The sequence below is a fragment of the Rhamphochromis longiceps genome, linkage group LG4 (assembly GCF_057381845.1).
Source record: "Rhamphochromis longiceps isolate RC_006_pf linkage group LG4, R_longiceps_female_GT1.1, whole genome shotgun sequence".
Taxonomy (NCBI): Eukaryota; Metazoa; Chordata; class Actinopteri; order Cichliformes; family Cichlidae; genus Rhamphochromis; species Rhamphochromis longiceps.
This window is the reverse complement of record NC_140560.1, coordinates 31,254,430-31,273,462: the sequence shown is the minus strand read 5'-3', so window position 1 is coordinate 31,273,462 and position 19,033 is coordinate 31,254,430. Positions and strand designations below refer to the sequence as shown.

The following is a 19,033-nucleotide window of genomic DNA, read 5'->3' as shown; positions in this document are numbered from 1 at the left end:
AAGTACCACATGCGAGACATTTGTGAGGATGACTGGAACGAAATCATTTCACATCTGAGAGCAGTGTTGTGTTTTCGTTTATTAACTACAGGGAAACATTAGCATCGCAGCAAGGGAGTTTGTGTTGCCTGCTTGTTTCTCCACGAGACAGCAGTCTAGATAAAACCCTGCAAGTATACTGATTAATGAACCGCACTGCAAGTTTCAGAGCGGTGCACACTTGCCTACAAAAACATGGCATGAAGCCCTCCTCTCTTTATCTGCCTGCTGACAGACAGAGGGGGGGCCTCCTCCCTCCTCAACACCGCAAGGCGTAATGACTAACAGCTGGGGAGGCCGACTATTTTGAAGCCCAAATGGGAATGGAGATGTACAGACGGTGTGTTATTATCTCCCCTGCTCATGGAGTGAGCCTTGGTACCTGACCACCCACTCACCAACAGTGAGTCACTCACACTTTTTTCTACCCATCAGCCCGCTCTGCTACCTTATAGGATTATGTGACTCATTGGTGCACCACTTAAAACCTCCTATGGTGATGGAGGATACACAGCATTTTAGGAGGTATTCTAGCAACAATAAATGCCTTAATGTGACATCAGTGGAGGTGCACGCTGTTAATGCATGAATAAACCTGGCTGAGATGCAACAAGAGATATCCAAGAAGTCGATTTTAAACACACTCTTGTAATCTATGTAAGTAGTTATATGGCCTCAAGGTGCATTTGCATATCTAAGAGGTACAATGTGGGTACTTGACTGTCAAGATCACTGCCCTCAAATACAATAAAGCCTGCTGTGACTTTAAAGTGAACAGGAAGTGCTCACAAAGAAGAGGATCTAAAACTTCTCTTGTCAAATAAATGCTCAGCAAAGCAAAGCTGTTGTTGAACCCTGAGGGTCATGTGTAGCCCGCAGCCATTGTTAGGTAACATGTTGTGCCAAGAACCCAGTGAACCTAAAAATAGCAGAGTAAGAGCCGCAGTGGCAGCAAGCTACACTTTTCAGGAAAGTAAGGTATGAAAGTTAAACAGACCTGCTGCATTTCATAACCATCTGCATCCAGCAAAGCAAAACAAACAAACTCAGATGTAATAATCATGGCTACTTGTTTTTACTTTTAAAGTTAGCAGTCAGTTAAATGTACATTATCAAAAAAGGCCCAACTTTCCCCCCCCCCCCAACTTCTCCTCAATCCCCAGATAACATACAAAAAAAAAAAAAGAAAAAAAAAAGAGACGTCAAACCAGGACATAAAGCTGCACATTTTGTACCAGATACAATAATAAAATACGCAATGCTACATTAAGTGGTTAAAAATACAAAGGGGAAAAGTATATTGATTTTTTAAAACATCTTTAAAGAATATACAATGTTATTTTTCCTTAACTACCCAAGAAATTTAGTAGAAAGTGCATTCTATATAACAAAGAAAGGAGGAGGAGAATCATTCTGCAAACCGAGAAAACAAGACATGACACAGAAAAGGGGGAAAACTCCATGAACTGATAAAAACAAAGAAGTGCGTGGAGGGGCTAGTGTAAAGTCGCCAAAGCAGGAGGAACATCCCTTTCACGTTAAAGGGAGCCCATACTGGAGAAAACAAAAAGTGTATTTCAATGATTTGATTTGAGCAGACACTGAAAGAAAATGTTCTTTATTTTGCCATGGTCCAATTCACACTACCCACCTCCACCTGGGATTCTCCTCCTTTCCTTGCCTAAAAAACATCCACTCAAAGTAATCACCTCCATCTCCGCCCTTTCCCGTGCAGCCACAACTGCTCTCTGTTCCACAATGCATTGTCAGTCCCACCCCTCTCTCCCTTCCCTGCGCCTCACCCACGCAGCAGTAAAGTGCAGAGAATACACACAAGTGAAAAGGCTTTTTAAAAAAAGAAAGAAAAAAAAAAAGACAAAAATCCATACTGCAAAATGCTGAATCACAGCAGTGAACCAGAGGGGACAGGATGATAAGCAAATAATGCAGCAGTATTAAGACCCACAGAAATGGCAGGATAATTGCAGGTCTCAAATCCAAAAAGAGACTAAACAATGGAGCTTAACCACTTCAGACTGAACACCATTAGAATGACACAAAGAGGGTCGTGGTAGATTTACTGCTATTGTTCAGGTCAGGTATCCCAAAATAGGCGTACATTGGGGCACACTGTGTAAAAGCAGCTTTTGGTACAAGAGCACTGGGGACAATCAGACAGACACAGACTGCATGCACTCATACACACTTGCACACAGACACACTCTAAACACACGATCAGACTGGATGAAGGGGAAAACCAAGCAATCCCAAATTCATTCCAACGCAAGCCAACCTTTTTCTTCTTTTACACAAGTAACATTCACACTGTTGGCTATTACATTAATAAATGTAATTTCTTTAGCTGATTTGATCAAACATATGCTTATCTATACAAGAATTCCAAGTATTAGAAGTTGTATGACCACTGCTTCTTATCCTGTCATTTCCTATCATGTGCTAATAACAGTATATCTACATGACAGAAGCATTCATTAGCTTAAAACTGAGCAGAAGACATTAAAATTAAATTAAAAAAAAAAAAAACCCAAACAAAAATAAAAAACAAAAACAAAAAAAACATACATATGAGTTATCGGCCATCATTCTGCGTAGGCAACTTTCAGCAACTTTAGACATGCATTTGCCTGTGTGGATCAAAGTATGTCAGTACGATCAAAGTACAAAAGAAAATAAAAAAGTAACGCCACCCCACACCAAACCGTGGAATATAGGCTGAGAGGAATATGCATAATTTCCCATTAAGAACTTTGATGAGTAAAGGTCCCAGTTGTGTATACTGTGTGTGTGTCAATTGACCTTTAACATGATAACCCGTATCATCGACAGCAGCGAAGGGAGGTGGGATATATCCTGATGGGGCCACGTGGTTGGCCCCTCACAGTGGCAGTACTCGACAGTCATCCGTTATCTAAAAGCTTCTGTTGGCCAACAGTATTGAAAGCTGAGGCAGCACTGATTAAAGTAAATAAATCAGTGACCATGTGGTCTTTTGTGTGTATGCGTGTGCTTGAAAAAGTGTGAGGAATGAGTGTGTGCGCGCCTAGGCAATGTCCTGCATAACTAGAGTTGTCTTGATCGCAAAATATCTAGTCAAACCTTGGATGCGCAGTAGAAAAGCTCAACTGGCAAGACATGTTCTGTATGACAATACAATGCTATTATGTAGTTCATACTTCTGAAAATTAAGAAAAAAGCAAAAACAAAAGAAACATTTCATGTACTGGAATGGAAAGCACCATTTTATCATGTAATGAATCTCAGACTAAGTCCAGATTCAATTAACCACTTACAAAATCTTTTGACCAAATGTCCTTTTACAAAGTTCCTCCCCCCTTCCTTACTGTAACCTATGGCACTGCATCTTGCACAACTTCTGTTGCCCCTCTGACAGAAAGGCCAGGACTTGACCTTAAGACAGAGAAAGGCTCAGGTAGAACCAGTTACAACATTCATTAAACGTTTCTGTGGGGCCCCAAGGCTCTGCAGTACAACTAGGAGGACAGGTGCAGTATTGCTATGGGGAGGACCTGCACAGAAAGCTCAAGCCCTGACCAATGTGCAACCCTATGGTCAAGTTGACATAAGGAGAAATCAGTGACACTGATCTTTTGATCAGTGAAGCCCAGGTAATACATGAGACGACTTCCATCAGCAGCTTTTGATGAAAATAATGTACAGACTGAGAACTTGCACTAAAATTGTTTTCTGTAGAAGAAATTGTTGAAGAAAATATTTGTCAGTTGAGCAGGATATTAAAGTAGAGGTGTTACATGATGTGTACACTGAGGGTACATAAGTCTGTATCTTCAGAACACACAGGGGTGTGTAAAGTTTAGTTTGAGTTACATGAATCTGTTCGACAGGAGCACCTTTGCTTTATGTCCACACAGAAAGAGCTTCAACCACATTTTTCACGATCCATCTCATCCTTTTCTAATAGGAAAAAGATAAGTACTCATAACAGTTAGCACAACTGTGTAATGCATTGTGTTTTACTTGCACTATATACACAAATGTTTTAAACAAAAGCACGTAATTACAGTGCTGTTTATTGGACTCTGAGCACTTATAAAACACACATTTGATTTCAGTGCCTGAAGTCTCCTGTGTAGACACATACTGAGTAATGGTGCTGGTCACGCTACGCCTTCTCTGTAGACATGGCTTTGGGGGCCTTGAAACTAAAAAACTGAGGCAGGACTATGAGAAGACGTGGAACAAGGCGCGGTTCGGTGCTGGCCTACAGACCAGCAGCACAGTTCAGTGGTGCTGCGGGGCTCCGGGGCCCTTATCGGGAGGGGCCATGTGGTGCAGGTAGCTGCTGTCTTCGTGCCCACAGTGGTTTAGGGGCTCACTCTTAAAAAGAGCTGGAGGTGGGGGGAGGTGGGAGACAGGGGGCACTGCTAGGTGGTGGTGGGGGTGAGGTTGGGCATGTTGGGGTGTGCTTGAGAGGTGCTGCTGGGTTGATGAGGGGTGGGGATGATGGTGAGAGGGCGCTGAGTGGAGTGGCACATGGGAAAATGTGTGCCCCACAGTGCCTTGAGGAGGAATAGACCCTCCTGTTGGGTTGAGGCCCATGGTTGCTGAGGTGGTGGCCAGGGTGGCAGTTGAGGGCCCAGGGCCAGAGGTTGAGGAAGATGAGAAGGTGTTGGAAAAGATCCGGACAGGCACAGGTGGGCCGCTAGTCTGCAGAACAACGGGGCTGGTGACCCGGAAACACTTCTCTTTGTGTGCTTTGAGCATGTTGGAGAAGCGGAAGCGTTGGCCGCACACCTCGCAGGGATAGGGCTTCTCGCCTGTGTGGGTGCGGCGGTGGCGTTTCATGTTGGGTCGGCTGGTGAAGCTCTTCCCACAGATCTCACAAATGAAAGGCTTCTCCCCTGCATAGATTCATAAAAAAACAACAACACTGAATGAGGAAAAAAAAAAAAGAACAGTTTTTAGCAATTAACAAGAAGAATGGAGCACAGGGGGAAAAAATGCATTACAATAAAATCATTCGGTGTCAAAAGTGAGGGTTAGAAAGTGTTAAATATTCAACAAAGTTAACTGTCCTCCCCCCTCCCCTTTAACCATTTCCCTCTGCAGAGAGCAACAGTTCTCTTTTAAATATGTAAATAAGTTTTTGCTGTCAACCCACCCACTCCGCAGGAAGCTATTACAATTCACACTTTGAGCAGAGGAGATGTGAAAGTGAACAACAGCAGCTCCGTTGGATTGTCGCTCTCATTAACCTCCCTCCATGGAGCCACTGAATGTGCCTGCTACCACCCACACAGCCATCTATTAACAGGCTGCTGAAGGGCTCTCTAAATGCCTTATTCTTGCATGTTATGTGTGAAGCTCCTCCACACTAAATGAATATCAAAAGGTGACAGTTAATGTGCTAGTCTTCTGTAACTGTTACCTTACATTCACTCATGAGAATTCACATGGAAAAAAAAATCTGTATGCAGTGAACCAAACTTTGGGTGTTGAAAGTGTATGCTTCCTATTACAGAGCATGACTGGGTGTGTCTCCTCCTGGATGAGGTTAAATTGGTTGGTAGCAGCAGGGAGAGGAGAGGGTAGCATAATTACACATCACAAATAGAACTGTGAGAGCCTATGGAGTGCAGTGTGTCCACCCACGACAGGCACGGCTGGTGAAAAACAGTGAAGGACATACAAGCATCACTGCTTAGCAGTGGTCTTAGAAATAGCAATGCAGCAGAGACAGAAAATCAAAGGGGTGTAATACAGCATGTGTTTGGGTAGTCATTATAAGCCACAGTATATGCAAGGCTCCTCTTTGATGTGAACATCCCTCTCATTAAAAATTCTGGGCAAAGTCTCCTGCTCTTACCACTATAATGTTCCTGTTGGCAACTCCCCATCTGATTCTTTTTTTAGGATGAGTATGGTGACTGGGTGGCTGGTAAAGCAGGCCAATGAAGGATGGTAAATGCTTGATAAACTTTAGATTTATAAAGTAAAATAAATCTATAGTCATTTGAGACTTTTGTTATATTTCAATAAGAGTACAAAGTGCTGTAACCGTCAAGCAAAGGACAAAAAAGATTTAGGAAACAACTGGTCTGTATGAAATGTAATTTTCCCCTCAATAGCTGGGCCAACTTGGTCTTTGTAATTTGCTTCTGCACGACTGCATTTAAATAGAAGCTGGGAGGAAACTATGCAAACATGGAAAACAAAAGGGCAAGACATTTGTCGACTAAAGTAGCAAGTATCTGCTGAGTAGTCATTTCTTTGTTTTAGTTGACTGCAGAAAAAGAAATGTAAATTAAAAAAAAAAGAAAAAAAGGGAGTTTTATTTTTATATAGATTATGATCAATGCCAAAAAAAAATAAAATACTGTTTACATATATCAGACTTGAGGGTTGTGTGTAACCAGTTAGTGACATTATTTACTGAAGAATCCACAGTGGAGACATTACATTATTTGAAACTGGAATCTCCTGCTGTGGAGAAACTACAACTAGGGTACTATATTTGAGTGCAGCCTCGTTCAGTTTCTACAAACAAAGTGATGAGTTTTCTATAAAGCTTCCTGATTTCATAGAAATGCCTCACCACTTAAAAAGGGCTCTGAAACTAGAATTGGTTTCCTGCATTTAAAAAGCAGGTTAATACTGACACTCATATTTTTGCAGAAAGTCCATAGGTTTCAGCCATATGGATTATCCCAAAGGACACTGGCCTGATTGGCATGTGTGATTTTCCCAGAACACTTATGGAACTTAAAAGACCCACACTTGTTTCTCACCTGTGTGTGTCTTCATGTGCTCATCAAAGTACTGTTTCATGTTGAAGTCTTTGCCACACCACTGGCACATGAACTGCTTGTGTCCGATGTGAATGCTCATGTGGGAGCGCAGCTGGTACTTGTATTGGAACCGTTCATCACAGTTCTACAGCAGAAACAACAGATGCGTTCAGATAACATGTCCACACACACAGTACAACAGCATGCACACACACACACACAAAAAAAAAAGCACACTTGCTGACACACAGTAATTGACAATCTGATTTAGATAAAACATTTATCATGCGCTACTCTTTCTGCATTTTCTAATGTGAAAATAGTTTAGAAGTGAAATGTTTATTTTGACAACCGTAACCCAAGTAAATCAGTAAGGGTTTAAGACAGAACTGTAACATTGTTCAATCATAAAACAGCTTTTGATGTGACAAAAGCTGCTTCAGCTCTGACAATAAATCACTTATTGCTTTTGGCTGCTTCCTTGTTTTGTCCCAAATGATAATTTTGTGAAAATGTCAATGTTATTATTTAACATTTTCATAACTGTTGTTGTTGTTAAATATAACTGTTGTGTGGCATTATTTAGAGTTATGTGTACACTGCTGTGTAGGGACTGCTTTATGACGCATCACGCTTAAGAAACGCAGTTAGTTCCACAATCCAGCACCACTGCTCAGGTTATTTTGGTGCATGGAGCAACACTGTATTTGCAATCTGTTTTCTTTCCTGGTCAGGGTTTTCTTGAAGTGAAGTATTCATAATCTTAATGTGGCACCACCTGACCAAATAAATGTCAGTAAGGGAAGAAAAGAAAGAAAAAGAAAAGCTGCTTCTATAAACAGCCTATATACTTATTAAGGATAAAGTTGAATATTTGATGACGACCTCAAACATCTGATTAGAGTAACTCCACCTCCATACATAGTTCTGGTTTGACCCCCATTTAAACAGTTGGGGAATGTAAAGGTCTTTGGCTGAAGTAAAACACTGTTTCAACTGTACCCAACCCAGCTGAACAGGGAAAACAAAACAAAGCAACGATCACGTCACACAACATAACAAAACGCTTCTCTCACAGACGTCACATGCATACATTGAACATTTATTCCTTCAGCTATTTAACGCTTCAGTTAATAGGTGAACTGTGTTCCTGTGTGGTTTTCTAATATTTGACATGGTCTGGCTTCAGCTCCTCTGTAGAACATTGTCCACTGAATGCAAAACACACAGTGCACAGTCAACATCTGGAAGACACTGACTATTTTAGGTTATTCACAAACCACAGGACACAGATGTCTCCTAGCTGAAACTTACTGGTGTAAGTCTGCTTTTACAGCACACAAAAAAAAAATTCTGTCACTCCATTCAAGTGATCAAACTAGTTTAAAACATATAATTGAATTAAAATAAATAAAATCCACAGTAAAATTCACACCAAAAATAAATAAGAAGGGGGGTGGTGAAATTTAAATGTTTGCTTATATAAAAATTTCTAAAGCCACTGCACTTTCATCCTTATATAATTTTATTTGTTCAAGGGTATTTGAAGACAGTATGTAAATTAAACCACCACTATTATATGCCCTCCATGTTATGTAAATGATCTTTAACGCAAATATTTCAACTGCAACAAAACCCTGTGAAATTGTAAAAATAAAATGGCCTGTATTTGTATAGCGCTTTTCTAGTCCCTAATGACCCCAAAGCGCTTTACACATCCAGTCATCCACCCAGTCACACACACATTCACACACTGGTGATGGCAAGCTACATTGTAGCCACAGCCACCCTGGGGCGCACTGACAGAGGCGAGGCTGCCGGACACTGGCGCCACCGGGCCCTCTGACGCCACCAGTAGGCAACGGGTGAAGTGTCTTGCCCAAGGACACAACGACCGAGGAGCCGGGGCTCGAACCGGCAACCTTCCGATTACAAGGCGAACTCCCAACTCTTGAGCCATGATCGCCCCGATGTGATTTAAATTTTTTTTTTTTTTCCCCATAACAAGTAGGAACTCAAAGAAGGCCAACCAACGAAATCTGTGCCTAAGGTACATAAATCCTCTAGATACATGGATTAGCAATAATCTATTTCCTCTTAAGTTTTACCACAGTTTTAAACTTTAGTTGTGGTGGGGACTGGGACACAAAAGCACTGGATTAAGTGAATAAATAAGTCAATGAGCAAATAATACCCTTTAAGTTTTATGTGCTACAAATAAATAACTTAGAAATGCTGCATCTAAGTCTCTTATTATGCAGATGAACTGCTGGTCTACCATCTGCAGCCATACTCCTCTGAGGCCTCCATGAGTTTGCTATAGTGGCACATGAATCTGTTCTCCACCCTAAACAGGTTCTGGTTGCAACAGCCCTTCAGCTCACAGGATCTCCAGAGTGGGAGGACAACAGCCATAAGCTCTAGTCCACAACAGGAGACTGGAGGAAAACAGGAGATGGAAAAGCCCAGACCCTGAAGTTTATATATATAGGTCAAAGGATTGTCCACAAGTAAACTGACTGTGGATGCATTGTTCTCTCAAACAAACAAAAAATAATAACACCCAAATATACTTGGATGGTTTATGTAGGGGAAATACTGATTCGGTCACTGTTTGAAGTCTATTGTTAGACATCTTACCTCACAACGAAAGGGCTTCTCTCCAGAGTGCTGGAGTGAGTGAACTTTCAAAGACATACTGCGCTTAAATGACTTCCCACACGTTTCACAGGTGAATGGCATGTCCTTCGTATGAGCTGGATTTAAGAGAAAAAAATGCAAGTGACATGGCTAAATCATAACAAACTAATCAAATTAAAGTTTTAACTAAATTGGTATTGCTTGAATAAATGTTATGATGAGACATGATCATACAAAAGAATTTACATTTCACAATATTTAAAAAGAAAAGGCAGCATGTTGTCACTAAAGACACTATGCTGAGTATCTATAAGAAAAAAAATGGATCTTGTACAGGTGAATATTATTTAATTGAAAGCCATGTGGTGTCTCACACTTCTAGATATCACAGTAACAGACAGCAGCCGCAACTTACCAACCATGTGCTTTCGGACGTGAGCCATAGTGTAGAATTTTTTCTCACAGATTTCACATGAGAACTTCTTTTCTGCATAGCCATGCACAATTTTGATGTGCTCATGCAATGACCAGAGCTTCTTAAAAGACTTGCTGCAGGAAACACACTGAAGAACAATAACAACAAAAATGTATAAAGAGAAGACAAAAAAAATATTAATTTTAAGCATTTTGTTTTGATCAGCCAGAATTCTTTTATTATACTCCAGCGCCCTCTGCTGGGCAAAAAAAGTCAGCAAGGGTTTATCTTGCTGAAATCCCTCTAAATCCTACCATCAAAGTAAAAACGGAAGCGGCCAAATCATCATAACTAAATCATTACTCTTGATTTAAAAAACAACAACAACAACAACAACAAAAAACTTCAATAGTAATACTTCCTTCTTAAATCATATCGAACATAATGCAACCCGATCAAAAGACCATTTTAATTTCAAAGTATAAATCAGTGGTACTTGGACAGTTGCAGACAAGTACTATACATTGATGTTTGGCCATGACCAAACATCAAACTGGGCGTTGCAGTAATTTCTGTCTAGCATGAGTTTTATGATTAGGCTGTTGTCTCCCTAAAATAAAATATCTTGCAGCGTGACAAGATAACAACCAGATGAACTGTGAAAAAGTATCCACACAAACAAAGTGGCCAAAAAAAAAAAAAAAAAAAAAAAAAAAAAAAAAAATACAGTTTCTTCCAGCTGCCTTTTAGCATGTGATTGCCAAGATATCATGTGAATCATTTCCAACAACGCGTTCCTTTTTTCCATGTTAACAAAAATCAATCAAATAATAAAATGAAACACTGTGGAACCAGTTGTGTGCACATACTCTTACATCTCACCCTGGAGCTCTTTCACAGCTGCCACCGGTACTGCTGGTAGCATCACAAGTGTGTTTATATACAGATGTTCGTGTTTTAACGTCAGCCTACTCAAAAAAGATCCACATTTTGCCATAGTACAAATGGTTGTATAGACATGTTTAAAAGATTCCTAATTTCCCTTTGTTTTATATTGTAATATAACTACTGTTCTCTCTGGTTATCAGAAAAGCTGACAGAAAACATGAAAGTGGAAAAACTGAACTTCATAATTCAGAGCCTTTTAAATTAGATTGTTAGTACACATGCACAGAAATTACTCATTTGAGAGTTGCTTCAAGGACAAAAAATAAGGGGGGAAAACAAACAAAAAAGAAACAGAAAAAAAGAAACAGTTGCACAATTACACATATTATATCTCCATGACGTGAGAACAGGTTTCTTTATACCCTGTAATTGTTTCAAACTGTTTCGGGTGGCTCAGAGGAAGCTGCTCAAATAACATTTTCTTTAAACTGCAGATGCAAATCAAGCAGAACAAACCAAGGGCTAAATAAAGCTGCTAAAAACAGCTGTATAACCCTTGGGGATTCAGATGCTGAGTCGCCTTTTTCAATTTTAGAGAAGTAAAACCACAATGCACCTTCTTTCACTGAAATATTTTTGATAATAGATGGCTGATCTAAATAACGTCAGTTTCAGATGTCCTGTATCTAAAATATTGCTTAAGCATTACCAGTAATGCACACATGACTTTTCAAACAAAATACAATTAGTATTTTTAGATTGCATATTTGACAGAAATCTTCTGTGCTATTTTACCACAAACCATGACGATGTTGTTATCAATAGCTTATGAAGTAAATTCAACACAAACTCCTACAGCTGTATTGTTGTGGTGGCTGAAAACAATATGGCCCTCAAAACATTCAAAGCACACCGCAGCTTAAGTTATGTTTCAGGAGATAAAATGTTATGGCATTTTTTGTGTGCTTTTACTTTCATGGTAATAACTTCTAATTACCATTGTCTAGGTAGAATTTTTAATATAGCAGTCCATGACAACTTTAGACGTTTTTCAAAACTTAATGAATATCAAAAGAAGAAAGAAAGCTACAGAAATACTGCAGAATTTCAAGGTTAATATCATGGCTAATGTGACAAGTCGAACACTTCTGGAATTCAGGAATATCTAATTCAGCTAAATTAAATTTCTTGTTATATGTGCTTTTTACTGACCTTTCTGCATATTTCATAACTGATATCTGTTTTAATTAGTGAGTGATGAATGTTGTATAATGGCTGCATAAAATCACTAGCATGAAGCACCTTGAAAGCTGCATCCCCCGTGAAATGACTGTTGGCCACCTTAGTTATTAAAAAGCCACACTCTTCTCCTGTGAGCTAACAGCTGAAAACCCACTTTCAGTTCTCAGCTGCCGCTACATTCAAACTGCCACATAAATGAGCTGAGAGAGCTCCGAATCTGCTGCTGCTAGCAAGTTACTGAAACTTTTAGCAATCACTGTTTTCTCTTTGAAAATTGAACTTTTTAAAGTGTCAAATGTTGCCTTTAGATTTTCTAACAAAATAAATGCCAACATCAACCAAGAGGGTATCATAGTCATCAGGTAACAAGTTTGGTCACATTAAAAAGTTTTAAACAAAGTGATTGCTTTCACATACCACAATAACTCACTTTAAAGCCAAGTCATTTTTTGGTCATTACTTCCACTAAATGATTTACAGTTAATTCTGTAAAAAAACATAACTACATATCATTTGCCTTTTTTTTTTCCTTTCTTGAACAAGCAGCCACCTTTAGTGGCAGAAAACTGCATCCTGACTTAATACTACAGTTAAATTGGATGGGTGGATGGATGGATATATATATTTTTTTTCCCCTAATTTTTTTTTTTTTTTAAATACATGACTACAAATTCTAATCAGTTAAATATGACTGATTTCAGTTCAAATGTAATTTAGAAATAAACTGAAACCTGCCAGAAATATACTTAAATATATGCAGAAAAATACAATATTATAATTACTAATACATAAGAATTTGTGTCCGCAGGTGTCAAAGAGGAGCCTGGGGTTGGAGCATCAGATAAGGCTGTAGTACAGGTGCACAAGTCTCATGGCTTAGAGGAAAGTCTTGTTCTAATTTATCTAAACATCTTTATACGTAAGAATATATTAAACCTCTTTCTCCAGAATAACATTTACAAGAGTAACTACACAAATATCAGATAAAGGTTTGGATTACCTGAATGTTCTTCTCACAATCAGTCTGCTGGTGCAAGGCTAGCTCACTCTCCAAGACAAACTTCTTGCCGCACTTGTCACAGATCTGCATTCGTCTGTGTGTAACATTCATGTGCTTCTCCAGGTACCAGCGTGTGTTGAATACTCGAGGACATTTTTCACATGCCAGCATCTCCTTCTCCTCCACCTCTGCTTTCCCTCCTGATGGTACAGTAGGAGAAGAGGAGGGAGCTGACCTAGCTGACCTGCCTTTGCTCTTTGGAGGCTCTGTGCGTTTCCGTCGCCCTCTGGTGGTCATTCCAGCAGGGGTAGCACCCAGAGCTGTTCGCAGACTTTTCCTCCGTGGCTGGCTGGAAGCAGCTGCACTACTAGACCCTCGACGGGTTCTCTTTGACCGCGTTCTTTGACTTTCAACATCATCTTCCTCCTCATCTTCCTCCTCCTCCTCCTCAGGGCTCTCATCTTCCTCCTCCTCCTCTTCTTCTTCCTCCTCCTCTTCATCGTCGTCATCATCACTTCCAGCTCTTTCAGAGTCATCTACTGTGGTTCCAGTTTTATTGTCCCCTTTGGATACATGAAGTGTCTGGTTGTTCAGGTTGACCTCCACAATGATTTGCTCACGCTTGAAACTCTCCTCACCATCCTCACCCTCTTCTTCCTCCTCATCTTCATCATCATCTTCAGTATCATCAGAGGATCCATCATTGCCTGTCTGGGACCCCTGTATCCCCACCTCCTGCCCAGCCCCCCCTTCTCTGAAATACTGCTGATGTTGGTGTTGACCAATGTTCTGATCTCCCATGGATGTCTTGGCTGCCATTTTATTGTCCACTAACACAGAATAAGGCTTGCCACCAACCTCCCTCTTATAAATCTTTCCTGTCAAGTCCAGGTCTGGGTTAGGAGAGTGAAAGTAGGACTGGGACACCGGTGCCCTGCGTCCTTCCTCCTGTGACATCCCGCCAAGACTAGGGATGGAAACCTCTTCCTTGAGGCTTTGACAGGATTTCATGAAGAGGGAGAAGGTATGGAGGGGGTACAGTTAGTAGGAGCACAGGGCAACGGAAAAGAGTAACAGCGGTGGTAACTAGGTAGACTAGCCTATCCTACAAGGAGAGGCAGGGGACACCACACTAATCCCCCACCCTCCTTCTACTGAAAAGACAGGAAGGAGGGGATGAGGTGAGAGACAGTCAACCGGATTCAAAGAGAGCATCCATGCTGTCCAAGCAAAGAACTGCAGCTGTATAGACATACAATCAGTTCCAACTTTTGTACCATGTGCTTAAGAATCAGAAAGCAAAACCAAAGTCTTAACGTTGATTCTCAACATTTAAAATTATCCCCTCCAGTTGTTGAGCTGCAGGCTGCTGCCCTGCAGAGCGCCAGTCTTCAAACAGCAGAGCAGGTAAAGATGAGCTGAATACCAAAAACGGAAATGCTGTAAGGACCTCTGCGTCTTGCTTGAACAGCCATTTGTTGTGCATTACCTATGAGATAAGACAAAGAAACAGAATAATATAGATGAGAGTGTTCCGTGTGACCTGAAACTACAGCCATATTGTCAAGTTCTGAACAGTGAGTGCCACACTTGGCCACAAATGTTTCAGTGTTGTGTGTAGGAGTGGAAACCACAGCTTTCACACATGAATGCGAGTGAATTCAATTTCAACAAATGAGCAGTCTAAATATTTCTAAACCACAACTGAAACACCTCATTATAAAGCAGAGACAGTTTGCTTTATAGAGTGACACATCAACATTCATGCTTGCAATAAGGACATATTTAGATCAACTAAAGTGCAACAAGTCACAACTTCTTCTCAGTAGTGAAAATATGTAACATATCTTCTTAAAGACGATCTGATCGATGTCAATGCTAGAGCAGAAAACAGCCTGTTTGTTAAACAACATCGGTTGTCTATGCACAAACACAGATGCAATCACTGTAAACTACCAACAATCTGAAACTTAATAAATAAATTGGTACTCACTCAGTCCTAACTGTGTTCCAGTGGTGGTTAGAGACCATTTACAGAAATACTTCTCAGAAAGCAAAAGCCAGATTCAAGTTCTAAAGCACACTGATTAAACAACACAAGATCTTCTTCAACATCACACATGCACAAACCTCCCATTGACTGTTGGAGAGTATAGTGTAACCACAGCTTAGGAGCTTGTATTGCAAATACAACCACAGGAAACTGTATGTCAACCTTTCAGTGAAACCGAAGTAGTGCACTTCTTGTAACAAACAGTATTATCACTGTGCTCATGCAAGTAACAGCTCAAAAAACATTGAATCAAAGAGTAATGTATTACTTATGTATGATGTTGGCTTTGGTGTAAATGTAATCCTGGAACTGACCCTGGATGACAGGTTGCTGACCTCGAACAACCCTACACCCTACAAACCATTTTGAGTGTGCACCAGGGCGGTTTGCTCGCTAGAAAACCTCCCCCCATGCAATAAACAAAAATTACATTTCCTTTCCAGGAGACAGCAAACATCCTCTCCTCAGAATCTTCACAAACATCTTATGCTTAAATTTCAAGAACTGACACACCACCGTCTACAAAGAAATCACAAACAGGCTAACAGGTACTTTCACATTCACACACACCCCCACTCCACCCATGAACTCTACTTTGTTCTGATGTTTAATTTAAAGTCACCATTAGAAAAGAGTTTCTGTAAATGCCAGAAAAAGGAGCATTACTGTGCAAATAATTGGAAATGCAGCTGAAACGATGGGTCACACTTTGTAATTAAGGCATAAGCCTAATTATTTTACCGTGATCAAATATTAATCATAATGAGTTCTCTGAGGCTTAACCAGATCATTATTTGTCAGTTAAACTGTTGGTGTAATTTGTGGTGTCTTACATTTACTACCACTGATTTAATCCTACCTGGCAACAGAAGCTGCACCTGCTGAAAATAATCTTGAATAAAACCAGATTAATTAAAAATAGGCTATGAAACTTTGGTGATCCAAACTTAATGTGAGCTAAAGCCATCTTATTTAACATTTTCTTTCTAATTCACTGGTCGTTTTCCCAAAGATTGTCTTTTCACCTCAAGACTTGGTGCGTATATCTGGTGAATTTGATCCTCTGTAGATAAGCATGTTGCAGTGAAGGCAGAGATAAGATGAACTAAAGCAATTTTTTAAGCCAGAGATTAATCAGTTGGTTCTACCTCATTTTGCATGCAAAAAAGTAAGCCATTTATGTAGACTTTGGGTATGCACATATAAGGCACACCTGCCTTCCTGTGTAGGCTGACTCTGATCCTTTCTGAGAATTGGACAGGAGCTCTGAGAGCATTAAGACCACAAGGGGAGGGCAAGCTCGGCACTGACAGAGCAACTTAACTCACATGGTAGTCCTAGACACAAAGCCTAATAGATTATCCTGTGTCTAGATGACAGAGCAATATAAACTGCAAGAGAACCCCCACGCCTAAACATGCAATTATGCTGGTTTACATTCTCGTTTGAAAAAAAGGCATGCTTGCACAACAACACAGCCAATTTATTACTATACCAATATAAAACTGATTAAAAAGATCATTTTTAAAATAAAAATAAAAAAGCACATAAACAGTGTGGTTATACAACCTTGTTGAGTATAACCCTTCTATTGCTTATCATTATCAACGATGAGTCATTTTGGGGTTTCGCTCTCTGTGAAATAATGCAGTCCTTTGATGTGGGAATCAAGCAGAGCGCAGACTTCTCAATATCACGAGTAATTCGTTTACACATTCACCTTGTAGGATAGGGAGGTCAAACTTTTAGAAATGTAGATCGTTTTGCGACTGCCTATTGAAGCTTTAACAGCTTTCAAAGATGAACTTTGTACCCTGATGCAAAAAAAAGAAAAAAAGCATCAATGAATGTCTGGATTACTGAAATGACCTGTCAGCCAGAGAATTACTAATGCTCAGCAAAAGTTGCAGAGAAATCAAAGTTTTTTCAGCAATGGCCAATTCATAGCTGTCCTCAATCACGTTTCAGAGAAGCCAGAACTCATTTCATATGTAAGCCACAAAGCCAGTCACATACCGGATAGATGCTACTGTGGCTTAAGATATTTGTATGACACAGGATGGGAGTGTAACTGCAACGGCAGCATACAACACTTAAAACCCATCAGCATTAAATAGTACACATGCTGACAAGTACTTGGCTAAACTTTGACAGTTAAGCAGAGGAGACCTTTGAAGTCAAAATGTGTCACGTTTGCTTCGTACTATGCAGCAGTGCTACTCAAATCCATGCACCCTCTTGAGTCTAGACTTTAATGAGCTTTCCCTTTTGCAGCTTGTGGAGGACCTTGTGAAGGTTCACATTCTTGACTCTGTCCAAACTCATAAGACCTTAACCAGCTCACTGTGTGGTGCACTACAGGGGTGCTCCATGCCTCGGTAGGTATTTGGCCCTCAAACCCATAATCGAGGTCAGAGAGCAGTACCTAGGGTTTTTGATATAGCACATATCATTTGAGGCACTACACGAAGTGGTCAAGGAATATGTCAGCTCCCATCTCTTCCACACCAGCTTTTTAGGAGACACTGCTGAGCTGTTTACTTCTGGGATATCTCTATTATGGATAAGGAAAGAAAACATGGTAGCCTTTAGCACTTACTTTGACACTGATTTAGACTGTGAAAACACACCGAAACGTGACTATAATAAAAAAGGGCTTCATATGCATCAAAACGAAGTAAATCACATGCGCATATGAATTTGTTTTCGTCGGGTTGGATGCAGCGTATTCAGCTACAAGACTTGCTGTTAACGCTGCAGTGTGTTCGAAGCAAAGAAAGGGTTAAAACAAAAAGGCAACATTGTACAACGAACAGTAACGTTGTGCAGGCCAGGCCAACTTAGGCTACTTAGCTAGCTAGCAGTAGTCCATAGGTACTAACCTGCACACACATGACAAGCTAACTTGGCTACATTAGCTCAAGGTGCAGCCATTAGATGTTTTAGTGCAGTTAAGGTCACTTCATTTGGATAACAGTCATACTAATACACAAGCACTACAATCTAAAGGCTGGTGTTTGCAGACAGGCAGTAGCTTCCAACAAAAGAGTAGTTTCACTTTAAAAAAAAAAAAATCATAAACCGCCCAGGTTGGTGCTAGTTAGCTCAAAGCTAGCGTTAACGTCAATATTTAGCATTAACGATACATTTAATTTCGATGCTGCACTCCGAAGGGAAAGTCTGACAGTTTTTGGACCCTCGTGAAGCTAAACGAAAAGCTGATGTCATGCTTTGTCATCAGTGTTTCTCTCTTGCTGTGGTGCAGTATGAAAAATGCCGCTTTCTCAACAAAACCCAGACTGCTCTACTGGTAAACCCACTCAACTCGACACTGTCATAAAGTCAGCGCTAGCCGGGCTCGCAGACTGCTCTCACCGTAGCTTCGGCCCCGCACTACCGGCGAACCACGGCTGCCGTTTCCGACAGCTGTCATGCGTGTCACACATGTAAGTGCTTAAAATCAACTAAAACAGCGATATTTTGTTGTCGGTTTGCTGGCTTACCTCCGTCAGGGCGACCTTCTTCTTGCGTTCGTGCAATCAGAGTTGCACAGATTCAGGGTTGCACACGCATTTCTCCCTCCCTCTCTCTCTCTCGCTCTCTTTTCATTCACGGATATGCATTTAGACGGGCCACTGCCACTGGTCTTTGTGTGCAAAATGTGGGCGCTTATTTGTTTATGTCCGCTATAGACTGCGGAGATATCTGCGCACCGGTGTCCTCAACCCCGCTACGTGGCCCGGCCAAGCTCTCGCGTGTACTACCGTCGTCCCGCGCTCATCCCAGGCATCCAGGCCGCTGTCTGGATGGGCGCGCGGCAGCTTGTCTGGTCTGGATTCTTTTCGTCTCCCCTCCAAAGCAGACAGGGCACGGCGCGCGCGCACGTGCTGAGCTTAAATCCTTGATTGATGAAATCATAATGAGAAGACCCCGATGGCCGTTTAATCCTCCCAGAGGAAAAATTCTAA

The 19,033-nt window shown here is 40.8% G+C and overlaps 1 protein-coding gene across 1 annotated transcript; it reads right to left on the bottom strand.

Annotated features, from left to right (window-relative positions):
- Positions 1-1,192: 1,192 nt before the first annotated feature.
- Positions 1,193-18,911, bottom strand: znf652 (zinc finger protein 652). Its single transcript, XM_085404494.1, has 6 exons — positions 18,569-18,911; positions 13,013-14,501; positions 9,883-10,030; positions 9,468-9,583; positions 6,828-6,972; positions 1,193-4,940 (listed from the first exon to the last, which is right to left on the bottom strand). The coding sequence occupies exons 2-6, from the start codon at positions 14,021-14,023 to the stop codon at positions 4,321-4,323; spliced, it is 2,040 nt and encodes a 679-aa protein (XP_085260620.1). The 5' UTR covers positions 14,024-14,501; positions 18,569-18,911; the 3' UTR covers positions 1,193-4,320.
- Positions 18,912-19,033: the final 122 nt, after the last annotated feature.